This window comes from Octopus bimaculoides, chromosome 15 (assembly GCF_046866305.1).
Source record: "Octopus bimaculoides isolate indiv1 chromosome 15, ASM4686630v1, whole genome shotgun sequence".
NCBI classification, from domain to species: Eukaryota; Metazoa; Mollusca; class Cephalopoda; order Octopoda; family Octopodidae; genus Octopus; species Octopus bimaculoides.
This window is the reverse complement of record NC_142942.1, coordinates 33,338,024-33,358,887: the sequence shown is the minus strand read 5'-3', so window position 1 is coordinate 33,358,887 and position 20,864 is coordinate 33,338,024. Positions and strand designations below refer to the sequence as shown.

Here is a 20,864-nt window from a genome sequence, read left to right as displayed (position 1 = left end):
GTGCCAGTTGGGCGATGTTGGTAACGATCATACTTGAATGGTGCTTTTTACATGCCACTGGCATGGAAGCCAGTTAGCTACTCTGGCAACGATCACGCTCGGATGGTTCCCTTAGTGCTCCTCCACTAGCACGGATGCCAGTCATGTGGTGCTGTCATCGAATTTGATTTCGATTTCGTTTACACTTGCTTCAACAGGTCTTCGCAAGCAGAGTTTAGTGTCTAATGAAAGAAAGGTATGCGTAAGTGGGCTGGTTACACCCCTGGCAGAGGTCACTGGTTATGGTCTCACTTGGCTTGCCGGGTCTTCTCAAGCACAGCATATTTCCAAAGGTCTCAGTCACTAGTCATTGCCTCGGTTAGGCCTAATGTTCAAAAGTCGTGCTTCATCACCTCATCCCAGGTCTTCCTGGGTCTACCTCTTCCACAGGATCCCTCAACCACTAGGGTGTAGCACTTTTTCACACAGCTATCCTCATCCATTCTTGCCAGATGACCATACCAGCACAGTCGTCTCTCTTGCACACCACATCTGATGCTTCTTAGGTCCAACTTTTCTCTCAAGGTACTTACACTCTGTTGAGTATGCACACTGACATTACACATCCATCGGAGAATACTGGCTTCGTTCCTTTCAAGCTTACACATGTCCTCAGCAGTCACGGCCCATGTTTCACTGCCATGTCGCATGGCTGTTCGTACACATGCGTCATACAGTCTACCTTTTACTCTGAGCAAGAGGCCCTTTGTCACCAGCAGAGGTAGGAGCTCTCTGAACTTTGGCCAGGCTATTCTTATTCTAGCAGCTACACTTTCAGAGCACCCCCCCCGCTACTGACTTGGTCACTTAGGTAACGGAAGCTATCAACTACTTCTAGTTTTTTTCCCTGGAATGAGACAGAAGTTGTTCTCTGCACATTTTCAGTGTCACATACAAAAAAACTATCTTCCCAGTTAGCCCTCCTTTGATATTGCTGCACCTCTTATATGTCCATAGCTTACACTGGGTACATCTTATAAAGTTTCTACCTACGCCAATTCTACAGATCGAGTAGGGCCATCTACCTGAAGGGATTTGTGGTTTGTCTGCCTTTCTATTTATTAGGGCTTTGGTTTTAGCTAGGTTGACTCTAAGGCCTTTCGATTCTAATCCTTGCTTCCACACCTGAAACTTCTCCTTTAGTTCTGATAGTGATTCAGAAATTAGGGCAAGGTCATCAGCATAGAGGAGCTCCCAGGGGCATCCTGTCTTGAATTCCTCTGTTATTGCCTGGAGGACTATGATAAATAGGAGGGGGCTGAGGACTGAACCTTGGTGGTCCCCTACCTCTACCCGGAATTCTTCACTGTACTCATTGCCAACCCTCACCTTACTGACAGCGTCCCTGTACATGGCTCACACAGCTCTCACTAACCATTCATCTATTCCAAGTTTCCTCATTGACCACCAGATAAGGGATTGGGGGACCCTGTCAAAGGCTTTTTCCATGTCAATGAAAGCCAGGTACAGAGGTTTATCTTTGGCTAGGTATTTCTCCTGCAACTGTCTTACCAGAAATATAACGTCAGTGGTGCTTTTACCTGGCACGAACCCAAACTGCATCTCATCTGAACTGACTCTCTCCCTAATTAGTTGGGTTATGACCCTCTCTGTGACCTTCATTACCTGATCCAACAACTTGATACCTCTAATTATTTGTATCTAAAGCATTATCTTTACCTTTGTAGCTGTTGACTATAGTGCTGCTACACCAGTTATTGGGTATGACTCTTTCGTGTATCACCTGAGTAATTGAAAGAAACACAGAGCATCTCAAAATAAATACACTATATTTCTTTTGAGATGCTCTGTGTTAGTCTTTCATTGGATAATAAATGCATGATTATTGATACTCTAATGTATCTGGTAACAAATTGCTGGAAGAGTTTGATAATATCGGTTTCAAATTTTGGCACAAGGCCAGCAATTTTTTGGGGGTGAGTGTAAACCGATTGCATCGACCCCAGTACACTTGCCTGAGGTGCCATGCAATGGGACTGAACCTGGAACCATGTAAAACCAACTTCTTACCACATAGCCACACCTGCACCTGTTCTGGATTAATTTTTCTCATGAATGAGAACCAGACTGTTTATTCTTTAATGGCATATCAGTTTTAAAGAATTCTTGATTCTTGAGATTATCAACCCTCCTTGTTTGGAGTTGGTTGCAGTTGCCACAAGGCATTTGTTTATCCTCTCAAAAGAATAATAATTTCAATAAACCAAGAACTTATCTTGCATGGTGTTTGATATACCTTTATTTGTGTATAATGTTTACATCCATGCTGGTGGAACATAAAAACCATCCAGTACATTCTGTAAAATAGTTGGCATTAGGAAGGGTATCCAGCCATAGAAACCAAGCCAAAACAGTTGACTGAAGCCTGATGCAGCTCTCCAGCTTACCAGTTCCAGTCAAACTGTCTGTTCCATGTCAGCATGGAAAATGCATATTGAATGATGATGATGATGATGATGATAATACTGACATTTAAATTATGCAAATTAATCCGAGCCATAAATGTTTTCTACTCTTTTTCATATGTCTAAGTATCTCATTTGCTGGAGTCAAAGTAGAACTGGTGTGCTGATAACTCCTATTGAGGCAGAAACACAAGTTCTCAGCTGTCCTCTTTATTATCATAGCTCATTTTTGCTTGTGTGTGATTTGTGTATGTGTTTGTTTGTCTGTCTCCAAATTACTTTACATTGGCACATCACCACTTGATCAGCGATATTTCTTTTATCTCACAAATAAACAGCTTGATATGAAATAAAGTACTATACTTGAAAACAAGAATTGGTGTCTGAAAGTGGATCTGGTTACTGATTCAAGCAGTCTTGTCCAACCCATGCCAGCATGGAAAAAGTGTAACAACCATGTCAGTGATGAAAACTGTTAGCGTTAATATCATCATCATCAACCCTTGGACTTTTTATTCCCTTGAGTCTTAGGGCTCATAGGGCCAGTTACCTGGTTTCTATGGCCTGGACTGAGATTACAACATAACCCCTAAAAGGGACACCAGTTTGTTGCAGGCTTACTGATTTATAGCTGAGTGGACTGAAGCAATGTGAAATGAAGTGTTTTGCTCAAGAGGACAACACACTGTCCATTCTGTGAATTGAAACCACACTCTTTCAATCATGAATGCAACACCCTAACCACTAGGCCATGTGTCTTCACTGTAGTGTTAATAAATTGATAGTTTATTTTTATTGAATGCAAAAAAAAACAACAAAGAAAACAAAAAGGAAACAGATGCAGGTGTGGGTGTGTGGTAAGAAGCTTGCTTCCCAACCACATGGTTCTAAGTTCAGTCTTACTGCATGTCTTGGGCAAGTGTCTTCTACTATAGCCTTGGGCTCCTTAAAGCCTTGTGAGTAGATTTGGTAGATGGGAACTGAATGAAGCCTGTCATAGAGATGTATATATATATATATATATATATATATATATAATCATCATCATTATCATCATCATCGTTTAATGTCCGCTTTCCATGCTAGCATAGGTTGGACGATTTGACTGAGGACTGGTGAAACCCAATGGCTACACCAGGCTCCAATCTGATATATATATATATATATATATATATATATATATATATATATATATATATATATGTGCATGTGTGTGTCTGTGTTTGTCCCCCACCACTACTTGACAACCAGTGTTGGTATGTGTACATTCCTGTAACTTAGCTGTTTGGCAAAAGAGACCAATAGAATAAGTACTTAGCTTTAAAACACAGAAGTCCGGAGGTTGATTCATTTGGCTAAAACCCTTCGAGGCAGTGCCCCAGCATGGCTTCAATCAAGTGACTGAAACAAATAAAAGGCAAATAAATTTTGGTGTAATTTTTGTAGGAATTTACTGCTGGCCAAGGTAGTGCTAAAGGATCAAGGAATTGATAAAATCCTGATTGTTTTAATTATTTATTTTCTGTTTTCATTAAAATCTAATCAAATTTTTAAGAAGCTTGTTACTATAACGGATGACTATATTTCCCTATTCTAGCTTCTTCAGCTAGCAAGACTATTGAGGGTATCAGCAGATGATGCAGAAATTGAAGGCCAAGTGTACAAATTAATTGCAGAAAAGGCACTGGATGTAAGTATACTTGTTTTTTGCTTTTTTATTATTTTGCTTAACCTTTTTGATACCTGTAGCAGTTTTTAGGTTACCAAGGTAATAGAAATTATTACTTACAACCAATCATCTACATAGTTCATGGATGTCATAATAGAGGTGTTCTTATAGCTAATTACTCCAGAGGTGGGAATAAAACGAAGAGTCTAACTGATTTAACCCTTGAGCATTCAGATTATTCTATCAAATGTAATGCTCATTTATTTACATTGTTTTTAATTAATCATGCAATATCTCATAGCTTCAAGATTTTGATGATGTGAATGTTTATAGAACAACACTGTAGGGAAGGCGTGAGAGGTCAGATATGACGAGTTTGAACATAAAACATGTAGAATGTTTGGGCTGGACATTGCCAGTTTAAATGCTGAAGGTTTAAACATAAAGAAAGATTGATAATTCTTATAGCAAGGTTGATGATTTTGGTTTCAAATCTTGGCACAAGGCCAGCAATTTTTGGGGGGAGGGAGTACAGCAACCCCAGTGGTACTTAATTTATTGACTCTGAAAGGATGAAAAGCAAAGCCGACGTCAGCAGAATTTGAACTCAGAAAGCAAGGTAGATAATAATTGTATATGTTTTGTTAAGAAATAATAGTTACATGTCTTTAACTTGGGTTCATTCTGCAATTCATCAAAGTTGGGATAAAGTATAGAATATTTAGATAATTGTCACATTTGCAAATCTCTTCAAGTTTAGGAAACTTTTATGCATAGCAGTCATGCTGCTCTCTTGTTATATAAGCAATTATCAAGATCTTTGAAAATGAGGAAGTTACAGAAGTGGATTTTTGATTTTTGTCAGGGTCAAGGACTTCTGGCAAACTGGCTATTTTGAGATAAAATGTTATGTTAAATGTTTTATGTTTTGTAGGCTAAAGATTATATGAAGGCTTATTATGCATGCTCTCAGTTGATGGAAAAATCTTATCCACCGGCATGGAGTGTCTGCGTAGATTTATCCCAGAATGGTAACTGTGTTTTAGGAACACGGTAAGACTTTTGTTTTAATTACTGGTGTCTATTTTATCAAAATTTTTCTCTTAAAATATAACTATTAAAGGGTGAATTTTATATGATAGTCGGATAGGTTCACCAGCATCATAATCTCTCATCCTTTTACCGTTTGTTATTTGCTTATAAAGTTGAAAAAAAAAATGTTTTTAAAACCTATTTTTTATGCTTTGATATCAAATGCTTTACCAGTGTCACATGGTATTTCATTATGCAACCATGATATGTTACAAAGTATATTAAATGTTTTTATAAGTCAAAACCATGTACTACTGTGCTAGTAGTGCACTTAAATCACATGTTACAGTCACCTCTACAGATTTTCTTTAGAGATTATAGCCAGCACTGATTCTGTTACGTTTCATATCCGTGACATCTTATTGTTTGTTTACATCAGATGTCTTAGATATGAGATGTCGCAACAGAATTAGTGGTGGCTATAATTTCTATAGAAAATATGTAAAGAATATTATTTAAATGTTACACACAGATAAATGCACACACACACATATATTTATACACACACACACACATATATATATATATACACACACACACACACACACATACTCACACGTGCACATAATTAATCAATGGGTACCATTGGAATATTGTTAATATATGTTTTTAAGTGTTTAGAATTCTTTTATTGGTTTCACTCATTGGACTGAGACCATGCTGGGGCACCACTTTCACAAATTTTTAGTTGGTTGTAATCAGCTTCAATACTTTTTGTCTATCACTTAATCTATTGAACTTGCGAGGTTTTACATCCAACATACCAAGTTTTGTGATCAAATATTGATATGCATTCAATGGATTTCTATGTAGGTTCTTTTTATCAAATTTCAATCAATTAGTCAATCTGACTTAATAGTAGGAGTCACTTTTTCTAGGTACCATGTTGTAAGATTGAACCTGGGACTGGGGTTGCAAAGGAAATACCTTAACATGCAAATCTACCTGTGTTTGTGAATATCAGTGTAATAAAGTTATTTCAACTTAAAAGAAAAAACAAACAAGCAAACAAAAAAAGAAACAAGCATAGGTGTGGCTGTGTATTAAGAAGCTTGCTTCCCAACCACTTGGTTCTGGTTTCAGTCCCACTGTTTGGCATCTTGGACAAGTGTCTTCTACTCTAGTCTTGGGCCGACCAAAGCCTTTTGAGTGGATTTGGTAGACAGAAACTAAAAGAAGTCCATTGTATGTATGTGTGTGTGTGTCTTTGTGTCAGTTTGTCTGCCACCACCACTTGATAACTAGTGTTGGTGTGTTTATGTTCCTATAACTTAACAGTTCAGCAAAAGATATCATTAGAATAAGTACCAGGTTTAAAATAAAAAGTATTGGGGTCAATTCATTTGACTAAAAATTCTTCAAGGCTGTGTCCCAGCATGGCTGCAATTGAATGACTGAAACAAGTAAAAGAAAAAAAAATCAAAAAACAAATAACTATTACAAGCCTGAAAGATTTCGATGTACTTAGATGTAAGAGGTTGGTAAAACTCTTCAGATGTAATTTTAACTTTGGAAATTTTTTTATTGTAGAATTGAACTTCTGGAATTTGCTTTGACTTACTGTGATCCTGACCAAATACAATCTATTCTTGATGCCAAAGCTCTCATAGACATTCAGGTAAATCGATGTGACCATTCATGTCTCTTAGCAGATTCTTTAGATGGGTTCTTATTGAAGACATTTTTCTTGAAGCATAAGCTCATTTCAGTTATGATAGTATGGAAGCTACATTTCAGCTGATTGTTTCTGTGGTCATCTTTCCATCTTCTTTAACAACTTATGAGGATGGGCTGAAAAGTTCATACACTGACTATGGAGTGATGCTAGAACTGTGAAATCTTGCATGCATTAATTTCAACTTTAACTTTTCTTATTAACAGTTGCTTTGTTTCTTTCCAAATGAACTGATATCTGACTGTTCAAAGAAGACTTCAAAAATAACTAGTAGCAACTTCTCTTGAAAATAGTCAAAATTCGGCATTGTGGTGTTATCAAGTACTTGCAGAAAACACATTTGCCGCCAAGGACGTTCAAGTGGATATGATTGCCACATTAGGGGATGACCTTCCAGCTTTATCAACAGTGCAAAAGTGGGCAGCTGAATTTAGGAGGGGAATGGAGAGTCTTGAAGATTACCCAAGATCTGGACGTCTTGCAACTGGCACCACTGAGGAAAACATTGTGTTCAACACATGGTGAAGGATGACAGGCAATTGACTATAAATCAAATGGCCAATGTTATTAGTATGTCCTGTGAGAGAGTTCAGAATATTTTGCACAATGAACTTGGCATGACAAAAGTTTCTGCTTGATGGGTGCCATGTTTTCTGACAGCTGATCAAAAGCACTCCAGGCTGACCATTTTGTGGAAAAATTTGACATTGTTTGAGACAGATCCAGCTGGTTTGCTTGAACATTCCCTAAGCCAGGATGAGTGTTGGTTCATCACTTTGAACCAAGGACAAAGAGACAATCCATGCTTTGGAAACACTCCTCCTCACCTGCTCCTAAGAAGGCTAAAGTCATTTCATCTGCAGGGAAGGTGGTGGCTTCAGTTTTTAGGGATGCAAAAAGCAATGTGTTTATTGACTCTTTTCAGAAGGACCACACCATCAATGAAGAGTTCTCTGCTAAGTTGCTGAGGCAGTTACGGAAGGTTATCAAGACCTGAGGAAAGTGGTTTTGTTTCATCAGGACAATGCTCTAGCAACAAGTCCTTGGTTTCAATGGCTTCTGTGCATGACTGTAGCTTTGAACTGGTTGATCACTCTCCCTATTGATTTGGCCCCATATAACTATCATCTATTCCCCAACATGGTAAAAACACTTGACTGGGAACCAGTATTGTAGTGATGATGACATCATGTCTACTGTTGACAACTTTTTTTTTTACCAAGAGGATGAAAGCATCTTCACTGATGGGATCCAAGTACTGAAACACCAGTGGGAGAAGTGTGTGGACTGCAAGGGAAACTATGTTGAAAAATAAACCACATTTGGTCACATTTGATGGGAGAATCTTGGTCAGCCTATGAACTTTTCAGCTGATCCTTGTAAACTGCCTAACAGATTGTTGAAGTCTAATGATGGGTAAAGAAATAATCATTCAAAACACTACCATTTTATTATGTATATGATCCTGTCTCTGTTATACACATTTCTGGAATATCTATTCTCATTCAGATTATTTTCATGTACATTTGATATTTACATAGTTGTCACTTAGTAACTTATATCATAGATCAAGCCACATATCTTGGGGAAGGCAGAATCAATTTGAAATAACTCCAGTCTTTGACTGACGCTTATTTTATTTGTATCTGAAACTGCCTTTGGCTCTGTAGTACAAATGTCTTGTTTTCAAAAGTTCTGAATTAAAATATTCCATCAAACTTTAGTCACAATTCATGTTCCTAACACTTGCTTATTGATAACTAAGTTATTTTACTAAATTTTTTGTTATATTTAAAATTAATTGAAAGAAACACAGTGCATCTCAACAGAAATATGGTAACAAATGGGTTAAAGGCACATTGGGATTAAAAAAAAAAACAGACAGCAAAGGGATGTGACTAAATACTACAAAGTACTCTGCCAATTCTACTACACTTTACCTTTCAGCAGAAGGTAATAATAATTTCATATATAGGAATAAGAAATTTGGGGGAGAGAGAGAGGGTACAATCAATTTTTCTGACTTTCAGGACTTGACTGGTATTTTATTTGCTTTGGAAGGATGAAATGTTAGCCTCTATGGGATTTGAAATCAGAATATCATTTTATTTGCTTTGGAAGGATGAAATGTTAGCCTCTATGGGATTTGAAATCAGAATATCAAGAGCTGGTACAAATATCTCAAGACATTTGTTTTCAGTTCTCTAATGATTCTGCTAGCCCACTGCCTTTAAATTGGTTTCATATTTTGGTTCAAGGTCTGTAATTTCGAGGGAGGGGGTAAGTTGATTTCACTGACCCAAGTGTTCAACTGGTACTTAATTTTATTGACCCCTAAAGGATGAAAGACAAAGTTGAACTTGGTGGAATTTGAACTCAGATTGTAATGACAGATGAAATGCTGCTACCATTTTGCCTTGCATGCTAATGGTTCTGCCAGCTCACCACCTTGTACAGCCCTTATATAAAAAATATTAATAATCATAATATTCAAGTAGGAATAGATTCATATCATGTATGTTCTTAGTGTCATTAAGAAAAATAGGTTGTTTCCACATAATTTTCCAAAGCTTTTCTCATAAAATTCTAGTTTCCATGTTTATGCTAGAAAAAAATATTGCTATAGTGTGTTCGTTGCAGAAACCATGCTTTAATGTTGTGTATGTCTTCACTTCCATCATCTTATAATTCTATCTTTTACAGATGCTCTATGACCAAGTCTGTGCTGAATTTGGCACCATGTCCTCTTCTGACGAAAAACCTTCAAGTATGATAGACAGTACAATAAGTGACAGTGGGGTGTCAGAATTTTTCACTCCTGAACAAAGCCCTCAAACTTCAATGCATGTCCTCAATCAGACAAAAGATATTTTACTTAGTACAGGTGAATTAACAAAAGGCATGTTGTCTTCAGTTACTGATGTCAAGTGGTGGCATCACACCATTCATAACCTTGTAAAAATGGTTCCGGTCCAACGCTTTAATTCTAATAAGGAACAATTTGCTGATGAACAGATTTGGAACTTTGAAAATCAAGCATGCCATCCTTTTTATGGAGAAATCATCGAAAATTGTGTGGTTGACAAGGTATCTAATTATTTAGCATCTAAATTTTTAATATTCTTCTTTGTAGTTATTTATTATATTTGTTAATCTGAGTCAAAGATGCACAGCCCATAATGTTAGCAGTCTCTCTCAGATTGATTTAGAGTCTTTCTCTTACTAATGAAATAATATTACTGACTGATGCAGTCTACCCTTGACTGATGAAGTCTCTCTGTGACTGATGAAATCTATCACTGATAGATGCGTTCTGTCTCCAATAGATGCGTTCTGTCTCCAATAGATGCGTTCTGTCTCCGATAGATGCGTTCTGTCTCCGATAGATGCGTTCTGTCTCCGATAGATGCGTTCTGTCTCCGATAGATGCGTTCTGTCTCCGATAGATGCATTCTGTGTCCAGTTGAAGTTTATCTCTGATTAATGAATTCTGTGTTTGATGTAGTTTATCCATGACTGATGTGATTCCTCTCAGTCTGCTGCTGGCTCTCCCAGGTTGGATTTAGTCTATTGTGATATTTCTACTACCCTAACATCTAGAATCAAAGCGTGTCTTTGTACGAATCATTATAAAAGTAGTGTGAGCAGTGATAATTTTATTTCTGTCAGTACAATATCTAATTAATATAGGGTTAGTGATGTTATTTTCAACCTGGAAGCACTGTAAAGTAATGAAGCATTCATTAATAGAAAGTTGATAAATTGTAACTCTTTGACAGACCTGTGTCTGTGTGGTACATGCTCTTACATGTAATGGCCCAGTCTCTAAGAACAAATAAGTATAAGGGCAGATTACAATTCACTGCTGTATTCAACATAGGGCATTACATAACTGGTAAGTATATTATTAGCTTGGCAGTGATTAGTTCAAATTTCTCCATGGATACTGTGACATTTTTGGAACTGAAAGTAATGTTTTCTGATTTATTTGTAGAAAATTGCAAATTTTGAGACATTTGAACACCAAGTTCCTGCACTAGTAGAAACTAGCGACATAGTTCTCCGCACGGCTAAATTAAAGGAGACACTCACTGAGGGTAAAGAATACATGCCTGCTACAGAAGGTACTTTTCTCATTTATTTATCATGTAATAAGAGTATATGGTAATAGTTTATACTCTTCATCATATATTTTCTCCATCGCCACACGTTTGTCATAGAAGACTGGGGATGATCATTCTCACTTGTATGACATCTCAGATATGAAACCCCTCTCTCTCTCTCTCTCTTTCGGAGAGGCACAAGCACAGACATATACACATGCGGCAGTAACTTCCTCCTACCAAATTCAATCACAAAGCTTTGGTTGGCCCGGGGCTATAGCAGAAGACACTTGCCCAAGGTGCCATGTGGTGGGACTGAACCTGAAACCATGTAGCTGGGAAGCAAGCTTCCTAACCACACAGCCATGCCTGTCGTAACAAAATCAATGCTGGCTGTAATTTCTATAGAATATCTGTAGAGATGACCTTAACACATGATTTAAATGCACTGCTAACACAGTTGTACATGATATCAACTTATAAAACATTTAATATACGTTGTAGCATGTTATGGTTGCATAACGAAATACTGTCTACCTATAAATCATTAACATGTATGACAATGATGCTCCTTTACAAACATCACATGATGTCTAGAAAAGGGTACATGCATACAAACATACAGAAGGCTTCTTTCAGCTTCTGTCTACCAAATCAACTCACAAAGCATTGACTGGTGCAGGGCTATAGTAGAAGACGTTTGCCTCTGGTACTGTGCAGTGAGACTGGACCCAAGACCACATGGTTAGGGAGCAGGCTTCTCAACCACACAGTCACATCTGTGCTTAGCATTTTAAAAATACATGTCCCACTTGTCCTCTGATGTATTGTGATTATGGGTTCTATATTCTCCTGCTTATCATTGTCTTTGTTGATGAGGGCAATAAACAGTAAAGCATTTGTGGATGTTGCTGCTGTCACCATTGTCTTACTTACAGTTTGTGAATGCTAGACAAAACATGGTTCTGTGGTTAAGAAGTTTCACTTCAAAACCACAAGGTTTTGGCTTCAGTTCCATTGTATAACACCTTGACAACTGTTTTCTGCTATAGTCTCAGATTGATCAATGCTTTGTGAATGAAATTTGAAAGGCAAAAATTATACAGTAACCTGATACAGTTGTAGTGAGAGTGGGAGAAGGCTTGTTTTATGTATTATGAACATAATTTATTGTTACATTAATACAGAAAATGTTTATGCAATACAAGAAAAGGAATATTCAGGTGAAACAATGTATATGACAAGTGCAGAAAGTCTTAATCAGAAACTCAACATTTGGACTAAGTTTTACATTTCAATACATATTGCTGTTGCCAAGGAATGTTTTCATCTTCTAGAGTGAACACCACCAAGGACTGGAATCACTCTGAAGCTTTCGCACTCACATGAGCTGTATTTGTTGGCTTTGTTCATGGAAGGCTCTAGCCATGCCACTAGACTATCATGTAAACAACAGCTGTTGATTGGACTGAAAATGGGTTTGTGTACATAATCGACTTGTGATTTTTATGTGACAAAACGTGGGGGCCAAATCCAACTGTTACAAAATGATAACAGCAGTGGTGGTGTTGTTGTTTTACATCTGCTTTCTATCCTGGTATGGGTCCATTCTTATTTTAAAGTTACCGCTTACTCAGATGGGTCAGTGGATCATATCTCACTTGTTTGTTTCCTTTTTACCTGTTTTTTATGGTTGGATGCCCTTCCTAGCACCTGCTTTTTTTTTTAGCTGCTTTAGTGATCACATAGAGGCATTATTGTTGGCTCGTTTCTGAAGTTAATATCATATATATGAAGAGAGAAATTGTTTTTTGTTATGCATTATACTGTGTCCTGATACACCTAGGGCAACGCTCCCTTTGGTTCCAGCCGCTGAATGTGGCTGGAAATATTTTGGTGTAAAAAGATAATTGAAATGGGTTAGCTAAGAATCAAACTCCTCATACACTCAGATCTCCAACAGATACTACCCCTTTATAGTACTTGCAATTATTTACTCTCTCTCTCTCTCTCTCTCCTCATTCACTCTCTCATTCACTCCCTCCTCATTCACTCCCTCCTCATTCACTCCCTCCTCATTCACTCCCTCCTCTTTCACTCCCTCCTCTTTCACTCCCTCCTCATTCACTCCCTCTTCATTCACTCCCTCCTCATTCACTCATCCCTCATTCCTCACTCACTCCTCACTCATTCCTCACTCACTCACTCACTCACGCTTTCTGTCTCTCTTGAATTGCCACTCTATTAGTTAAGATGAGGTTTTCCAGTTGATCCGATTAACAGAACAGCTTGCTTGTGAGATAAATATGCAAGTGGTTGAGCACTCCACAGTACCCTTTATGTAGTTCTCATGGAAATTCAGCATGACACAGAATGTGACAAAACTGGTCCTTTAAATTACATGTGCCACTCATTTTTGCCAGTTGAGTGGGTTGGAGCTAAGTGAAATAAAGTGTCCTTCTGAAGGACAGAATGTGTTGCCAGGTTTTGAACTCATGACCTTACGATCATGAGCCAAATACCCTAACCACTAAGCCGTGTGCCTTCACTACCTCTTAAACACACACAGTCGCATGCTAAAGAGAAATTGATCTCATGATGAGAAATGTGGCTTCATGCGTCTTTAAGAAATCTCTATTATTGTTCTTGTATATTATACCAATGCAGTCTTGTAACTCCTTTCTCATTTACATTTAGAGTTCTTTCATAATATTCTCTAATGCTGTTATGATTGAGATCATAATGTACTTACATATTTTCTATTTGCCAACCTGAGAAGACAAAGCAATGCCCTCTTACTTGGCTTGACTGGAATTGGAGAATTAGGATGGCTGGTTTGTGGAAAATGCACGAACATCATAATTTGTTATTCTTTCTTTTGTATAAATGTAACACTTCTCTTGCTAAGAAATGAATAAAATAATTTTATTTTATTTTCTAGTGCTTTTGAAACTTGCTGGTGCTACTATTACTACTGACTTCTCATTGGGTCTTGCTTATCTTCTTGCCTTACCTAATGTAAGTATATTCAATTGAGTTCAATTTAAATATTTTTTATTTACCATGATGCTGTTGATTGGCCCAAGATATGAAAAAAAAAAAAGAAAAAAATACACTGGAATTAAAGTTTTATGACATCTGATTTAATAAAATGCATATATATTTTATAATTCATGAGAGGTCAGATTTGGTTGGTCTGCACATAAAAATGGTAGAATATTTTGGCTGGATATGGCTAGTTTAAATGCTAAAGAGTTAAAGGAAATTTGGCTGCTTTTTCTAGCAAGTCAAGTAACCAAATAGAGAGTGCACATACTGAGCAAGTAAGAAATTTGTGGAAGATGAAATGATTTTTTATATCAAGAAGGTTGAGTTATGATTTAAGGGGTTTAGTTGTTGTACTTGTTCTGTTTTGTTGTTTATTTCATTGTTGATCTGTGTGTATTCAATCAAATTATGTTTGCCATTCAGATAGAAGATGCTGATCAGTGTTTCTCTCAACTCCCCAACACTACACTTTCCATCCAACTAGCCAAGTACTACTACTCCATCCAACTATATAACTACATGTCACCCCAGATCGTCGGTCAAATGGCTGACGTATTCAAACATCCTCCCAGAGTTGTTGTTCAGACTGTGGAAGAGTTCCTGTCACACAATCCTACTTTACCTGCCGACATTCAAAAATGTGTAGAGCGACTCAACTACTATAAAAACTTAATAAAAGACCATGCTCAAGCCAGGTTTCTTCGTGGTTTAGGAAGAGGTGAGTTATTTCTATTTCTTCATTATTTTTACTGCTCCATATTTCTGGTAATAGGTGAAGATTTCAGACTGGGGAAAACATGTTAGTTTTTCTTTATTGATTATATTCAGATTTTCATATCTATGTTCAGTCTTTTAGTATTTTTGATTATTCAAAGAACTACAGTGACTTAAGTGCAGATGTGGCTGTGTTGTTAAGAAGTTTGCTTCCTAACTAAATGGTTCTGGGATAAGTCCTACTGTATGGTACCTTGGGAAATTGTTTTCTCCTATAACCCTGGGTCAACCAAACCCTTGTGAGTGGATTTGGTATATGGAAACCCATTGTACATGAAAGAAGCCCATTGTACATGTGCGTGTAAGTGTGTGTATTTACTATATCTCCTTGTCATAACGTCATGTGATAGTTGTAAATATGTTGGCAAGGAGTTGAATATCTGTGGGTCTTTGATTCCCAAGGTATTGCAGTACATGGTCCTCACCCTAGATGAGACAGCTGAGACTCTTGGAACAGTGCAGTGATGTCCAATTCAAGGTCTGGTATAACTCTCAGTATCAAAGTTTGCTGCCAGCCCCTCCAGTATCTTCCACACATATATCACTGCATACCTCTTCGATCTTCACTGCAGAGAGTAGAGTCGTAGCTCTTTCACTCTCTCCCAGTAGCTCAGCTATTCCATTGATGCAATCTTCCTTGTGTAGTATCACTGAACTGCCTCAAGTTCTGGTATTAATCTTACACTGTAAGGTGACCACAGTTGAGAGCAGTAGTCTAGACGGCTGAGGACAAATGTCCTGCATAGGACTAGCATAGTTTCCTGGTCCCTTGTTCTGAAGATTCTCAGAATCCATCTGGCCATTTGCCTGCACACTGCCTCCATCTTGGTGACATGCATGTGAAATGAGACATCATTGCTCATATCTATCCCAAGATCAAGCACTGTATGTGATTCTAGGATTGCCACTCCTTTTGGCCCAAAATATCATTGTTGTGACTTCTGAGCACCAATTAGCTGGTAGGGGAGGGCTTGGAATTTGCCTGCAACAAATTGCATGTTGTTGTTCTCAGCCCATTTATATAGATATGCAAAAGAATTTACTTTAGAACGGTACGAAATAGGGCCACTATTTGAAGAAGATGGCTCACTGACTGCAGACCCCCAGAGGATCAGTGAAATACTGAATGCGCAATACAAGAGTGCTTTCACAACTCCACTGGGATGCTTGCAAGTAGCTATGCCTGATGAATTCTTTGACTCCACAGATCTACACAAAAGAATTACACTAGCAGTGCTCCAGCATGGCTACACCTTCAGGGGTGAAACATATAAAAGAGTAAAAGAATATATATATATATGTGTGTGTGTGTGTGTGTGTGTGTGTGTGTATATGTGTATATATATATATATATATATATATATCAAGGCTTTCTCCAAGTCAACAAAAACCAAGAACAGGCTTTTCTTTGGCTAGCTATTTCTCCTGCAGCTGCCTTACCAGAAATATACCATCAGTGGTGCTTCTCTCTGGCACAAAACTAAAGTGCATCTCATCTAGACTAACTCTCTTCCTAATTAGTTGGGCTATGACTCTCTCCATAACTTTCATCACCTGATCCAACAATTTGATACCTCTGTTATTTCTATCTAAGGTATCACCTTTACTTTTGTAGCAGTTGACTTTGGTGCTGCTACACCCCTCATTGGGTATGACTCCTTCGTGAACCACCTGATTTACAATACGGGTGACTGGACCATAACCTACATCACCAGATATTTTAAGCAGCTCAGCGGTTATTCCTGAAGGGCAGGGGTCTTTCCCTCTCTTCATATCCTTAATTGCTTTATCAACCAAGGTACTGTCGATTTGGGCAGCTGGTCCCTCAATTGGGTCAGTATTTGGTAGACTTTCCTCCTCCTATTCATTCTCCACGTTCAGCAGTTTTTCACAACGACATTTCCAAGCCTCTTTCTTTGCAGAATTATTAAATGCAAGTGCACCATCATCCATGTGGACACATTTGTCTCCTATGACATCACAATTTTCTCTCAGACACTGTCTTGCAATCCAAAACACTTCAGTTCTTTGGTCCTCACATCACTGAACATAGGCAAACTTCTTCTCTTCTGCTTCTCCTTTGGCTAGATGCACCTGTCTCTTAGCTTCCCTTCTGGCTATCTGGTACAGTTCCCTGCTCCTCCCACTCTTCCAGGCCTATTTCTTTGTGCTAATGGCTCTGTCTACAACATTGTTCCACCAACACATTACCCTAGGTCCGGAAGAGATTTTACACCAGCCACAGATTTGGTCTGTGGCACTCAGCAAGCTGTCCCGCAGCAATTCCCAGTTGCCCTCTATGTCACATATCTGTAGCTCCTCCTCCCTCTCACCAAATTTCTCAAGTAGGATGTCCCTTGATCTCTGTCGATATGAAGGGTCTTTAAGCTCCCAAATCCTTCTTTTCCAGATTGGTCTACTTCTCGGCTTCCTTCAGGCCTGGGGTCTAAAGTCACAAATGACTAGTGTATGCTGGGGGTGGGGTACATTCTTCATCCGGAAAGGTCTTTGTATTTAAGAGCAACCAAACATCCCGCTGTCTGGTGAGAATGTAATCAATCTGGCTGGCACAGTTACCGGATTGATAGGTTATCAGGTGGTTGGCTAGCTTCCTGAAGTTGTTGTTGCAGCTCAAATAGGTTATTTGCATCACAAAGCTCCAGTAGTCTTGTTCTGTCTTTGTTTTGGGAACCAATTCCATGGTCTCCATGGAAGATACCAGGCTGCCATCCGACATGCCCATTGAAATCCCCAGCCACGAAGATGAGATTATTGTCACTTGTCTTTGGAGTAGCCTGCAAAAGAATATTATAAAAGTGGTCCTTCTGTCCATTTGGTAGGCCCACTTGTGGAGCATAGACAGAGATAGTTGTTGCTATGCTATTCTGTAAGATTATCCTGAGCTTAAACATTCTATCACACACTCTAACTCTTTACCTTATCTACCCATTTCTCTGCAAGAAGTATGCCCACACTGCCTACCCCATCACAGTTACCTTCCCAGAAGATTTTTTACCTATGTGTCTTGCCTCTGAGGAACCTGGCTGAAGCTCCTCTCCACCTTACCTCTTGGATACAACATACATCAACATGCTTCCATTCAAGCATCTCAACAATCTCGCTTGGCCTATCTTTCATTGTGCTTACGTAGACAATGCTAACCCTGAGAACTGGGAAAGGGACATGGGTGAGAGTGATGGTATTTAGCACCTGAAAAGAAGGTTTCAGTTATTGTTTGATAACAGATATGTCACAACAGTTGTTTTCGATTTAACCTCTGCTCATTCAAAGATGTTAAAATTGTTGTCCCTATTGGAGATGAGTGTAATGTAAGCATTGTAAGTATAAGTGTTATAAGCATTAAATATAAGCGTTACTGCTGCAAATATAAATATGGCAATGTTTAAATTAAGTAAGTAAGTAAATGAGCTGCTATTGGTTAGTCCCATTATATATAGAGAGGGAAAGAGGTTGGTAGTCTGTTAATTTACTAAGTAACACATTTCCTTTTGGTGCATGTAATAGTGTAGATGATTGTTGGAGGTGGGGAGGGATGGAGGTATGCAGGTCTTCTGGTACAGAAGTGAGGCAGAGCCCTATTGGGTTTTTGGTGTAAGAGATTTCCAGTATAGGTGGTAGGGGTGGGAATGGATGGGCGCACCGTGAACAAGCAATGACCAGCTTTGTCACAAGAAATGGAAATAGTAGTAAGACAATAGTGAAGCAGGCAGACAGACAGACAGAGAGGGAGAGACTTGAGAGACTTTATCACTGGGGGAAATCATGACAAAGTGCTGGAGACACAAGTCATAATACAAGGTGAAACAGGGAGAGGGATAATGTTGCAAGGATTTAAAGAATTAGAAGTCATGATAGTTGGGAACATATGAAAATTATGGCAAGTATTTAAAGAGATAGGATTTGAAATTAATTGAGAAATTAACAAATTACGAAAGCTATTAATGTTACTTTAACTCAAGTATGTTAGCATGTTCGTATTATAAGTTAGTATTATAAGTATTATAAGTTAAATGAATGAATGATGAGTGATTAAAAACTTGAGAAATTTCTCAGCTTAGTTGCTGGTCATTTCGCATGGCATGATAGTGTCAATAACAGAGCAAACAATTTTTTTTCTTCTTGAATGAATGAAGCACTTTGATATTTATTTAATAACTATTATTGTGCAGGTGTTGACATCCAAAGATTCACAGAGGACAATGCATACAAACATGAAACTATTCTGGGATTAGCTATGTGAGTTATTACTTTTGCTTTTCTTTCTCCAATTATTGCAGCCCTATTTTTTTGTAGTTTTATTGGAAGCACTTTTATTATCTTGGTTGTTCCTAAAATCTGTTGGTTGGCCTTTTACCCTAATATTAAAGGATTAATTTAAAGAAAAGCAGGCCAATGATATTAAGACCACAAATGATGGCAGCTCCAAAATGTCAATTATATCTAAATATTTTAACTGTAAATTATGTTATCAATAGAGTTAACCCCTCCAGGTCTATAACATCAATAATAACTAATACATGTAGTAATGTAGTAAGGGATCTCAGCACCCAAGGTCAAAGGTACTTCTAGCACTTGTTGACATTAACCCTTTAGCATTCTGATTGTTTACTTTTAGAATGAGAGGCCAGATTTGGTTGGATCGAACATAAAACACATTTTCAGACATTGTGTTTATTTTGATTGGTAATCCTGCCAGTGTTGGTGCCATGTAAAGAGCATTCAGTCCACACTGTAAAGTGGTTGGTGTTTGGAAGGGAATACAGCTGTAAAAGCCATGCCAAAACTGATCTCACCTGTGCTGGTGCCACATAAAAAGCTCTCAGTCCACTCTGTTGGGTGGCTGGTGTTAGGAAGGGCATCCAGCTGTAAAAACTGTGCCAAAACAGATGCCAAAGCAACCTGGTGCAGTCTTCTGCTGGGCCTACTCCTGTCAAACTGTCTAATCCATGCCATCATTGAAGATGGAAGTTAAATGATGATGCTGATGATGATGATGACTATTATATTTTAATTCTGTTTTTTATGCTTAAAGAACTTTTGGTGTTACAATTTAGCTCTTAGTATCCCTTCCCCATCTACTTTGCACTTAAATATTTTGCTATTCACCTTAAATTATCTTCATATTTTAATTATGTACATTTTTTTTTACAGTTTATATACTAGGTGAGCCAAAAGTCATGCACAAAATGCCCTGGAATTGTCCAAGACATGCTTCAATTTTTCTTGAATTGAATAAAGTAAAATTAATTAATTAATGATGAATACACACGTACTTGTACATGATGAACAAAATGAATAATTATAATAATCCTTTCTACTAAAGGCACAAGGCCTGAAATTTGGGGGAGGAGGACTAATCGATTACATTGACTCTCATCTGGTACTGATTTCATTGACCCCGAAAGGATGAAAGGCAAAGTTGACCTTGGTGGAAATTGAACTCAGAACGTAGAGACAGGCAAAATACTGCTAAGCATTTCACTCGGTGTGCTAACGATGCTGACAACTCACTGCCTTCATAATAATAATAATAATAATAATGGTTTAAAATTTTGCCACAAGGGCGGCAATTTTGGGGGAGGAGATGAGTTGATTGAAGCTGGATGAAATGTTGTTAAGCCTTTTGCCTGGAGTTCTAATGATTCTGCCAGCTCACCATGTTAATAATAATAATAATAATAATCCTGAAATTTTGGTGGGAAGACTAGTTGATTACATAGACCCCAGTATTTCACTGGTATTTATTAACAACCCTGAAAGGATGAAAGGCAAAGTTGACCTTGGCGGAATTTGAACTCGAAACGTAGTGATGGGTGAAATACCACTTAGCATTACATCCAGTGTGCTAACGATTCTGCCAGTTCACCGCTTTAATAGTAATAATAACAAAGTAAAAAAAAAATGTCAGATGTTTTGGTGCATGACTTTTGGCTCACCCTGTGTGTGTGTGTGTGTGTGTGTGTGTGTGTGTGTGTGTGTGTGTGTGTGTGTGTGTGTGTGTGTGTGTGTGTGTGTGT

General features: G+C 38.0%; 1 protein-coding gene across 2 annotated transcripts in view; it reads left to right on the top strand.

Moving 5' to 3' along the window:
• LOC106878217 (NBAS subunit of NRZ tethering complex) overlaps positions 1–20,864 on the top strand; it is a 132,460-nt gene that overhangs the window by 78,856 nt on the left and 32,740 nt on the right. For both annotated transcript variants that reach the window (XM_089363670.1, XM_014927365.3), the window contains 8 exons: positions 4,063–4,155; positions 5,069–5,187; positions 6,757–6,844; positions 9,605–9,988; positions 10,896–11,025; positions 13,946–14,022; positions 14,476–14,770; positions 19,017–19,083. In XM_089363670.1, coding sequence (XP_089219796.1) covers positions 4,063–4,155; positions 5,069–5,187; positions 6,757–6,844; positions 9,605–9,988; positions 10,896–11,025; positions 13,946–14,022; positions 14,476–14,770; positions 19,017–19,083 — 1,253 coding nt within the window. The remainder of the gene's footprint in view (positions 1–4,062; positions 4,156–5,068; positions 5,188–6,756; positions 6,845–9,604; positions 9,989–10,895; positions 11,026–13,945; positions 14,023–14,475; positions 14,771–19,016; positions 19,084–20,864) is intronic.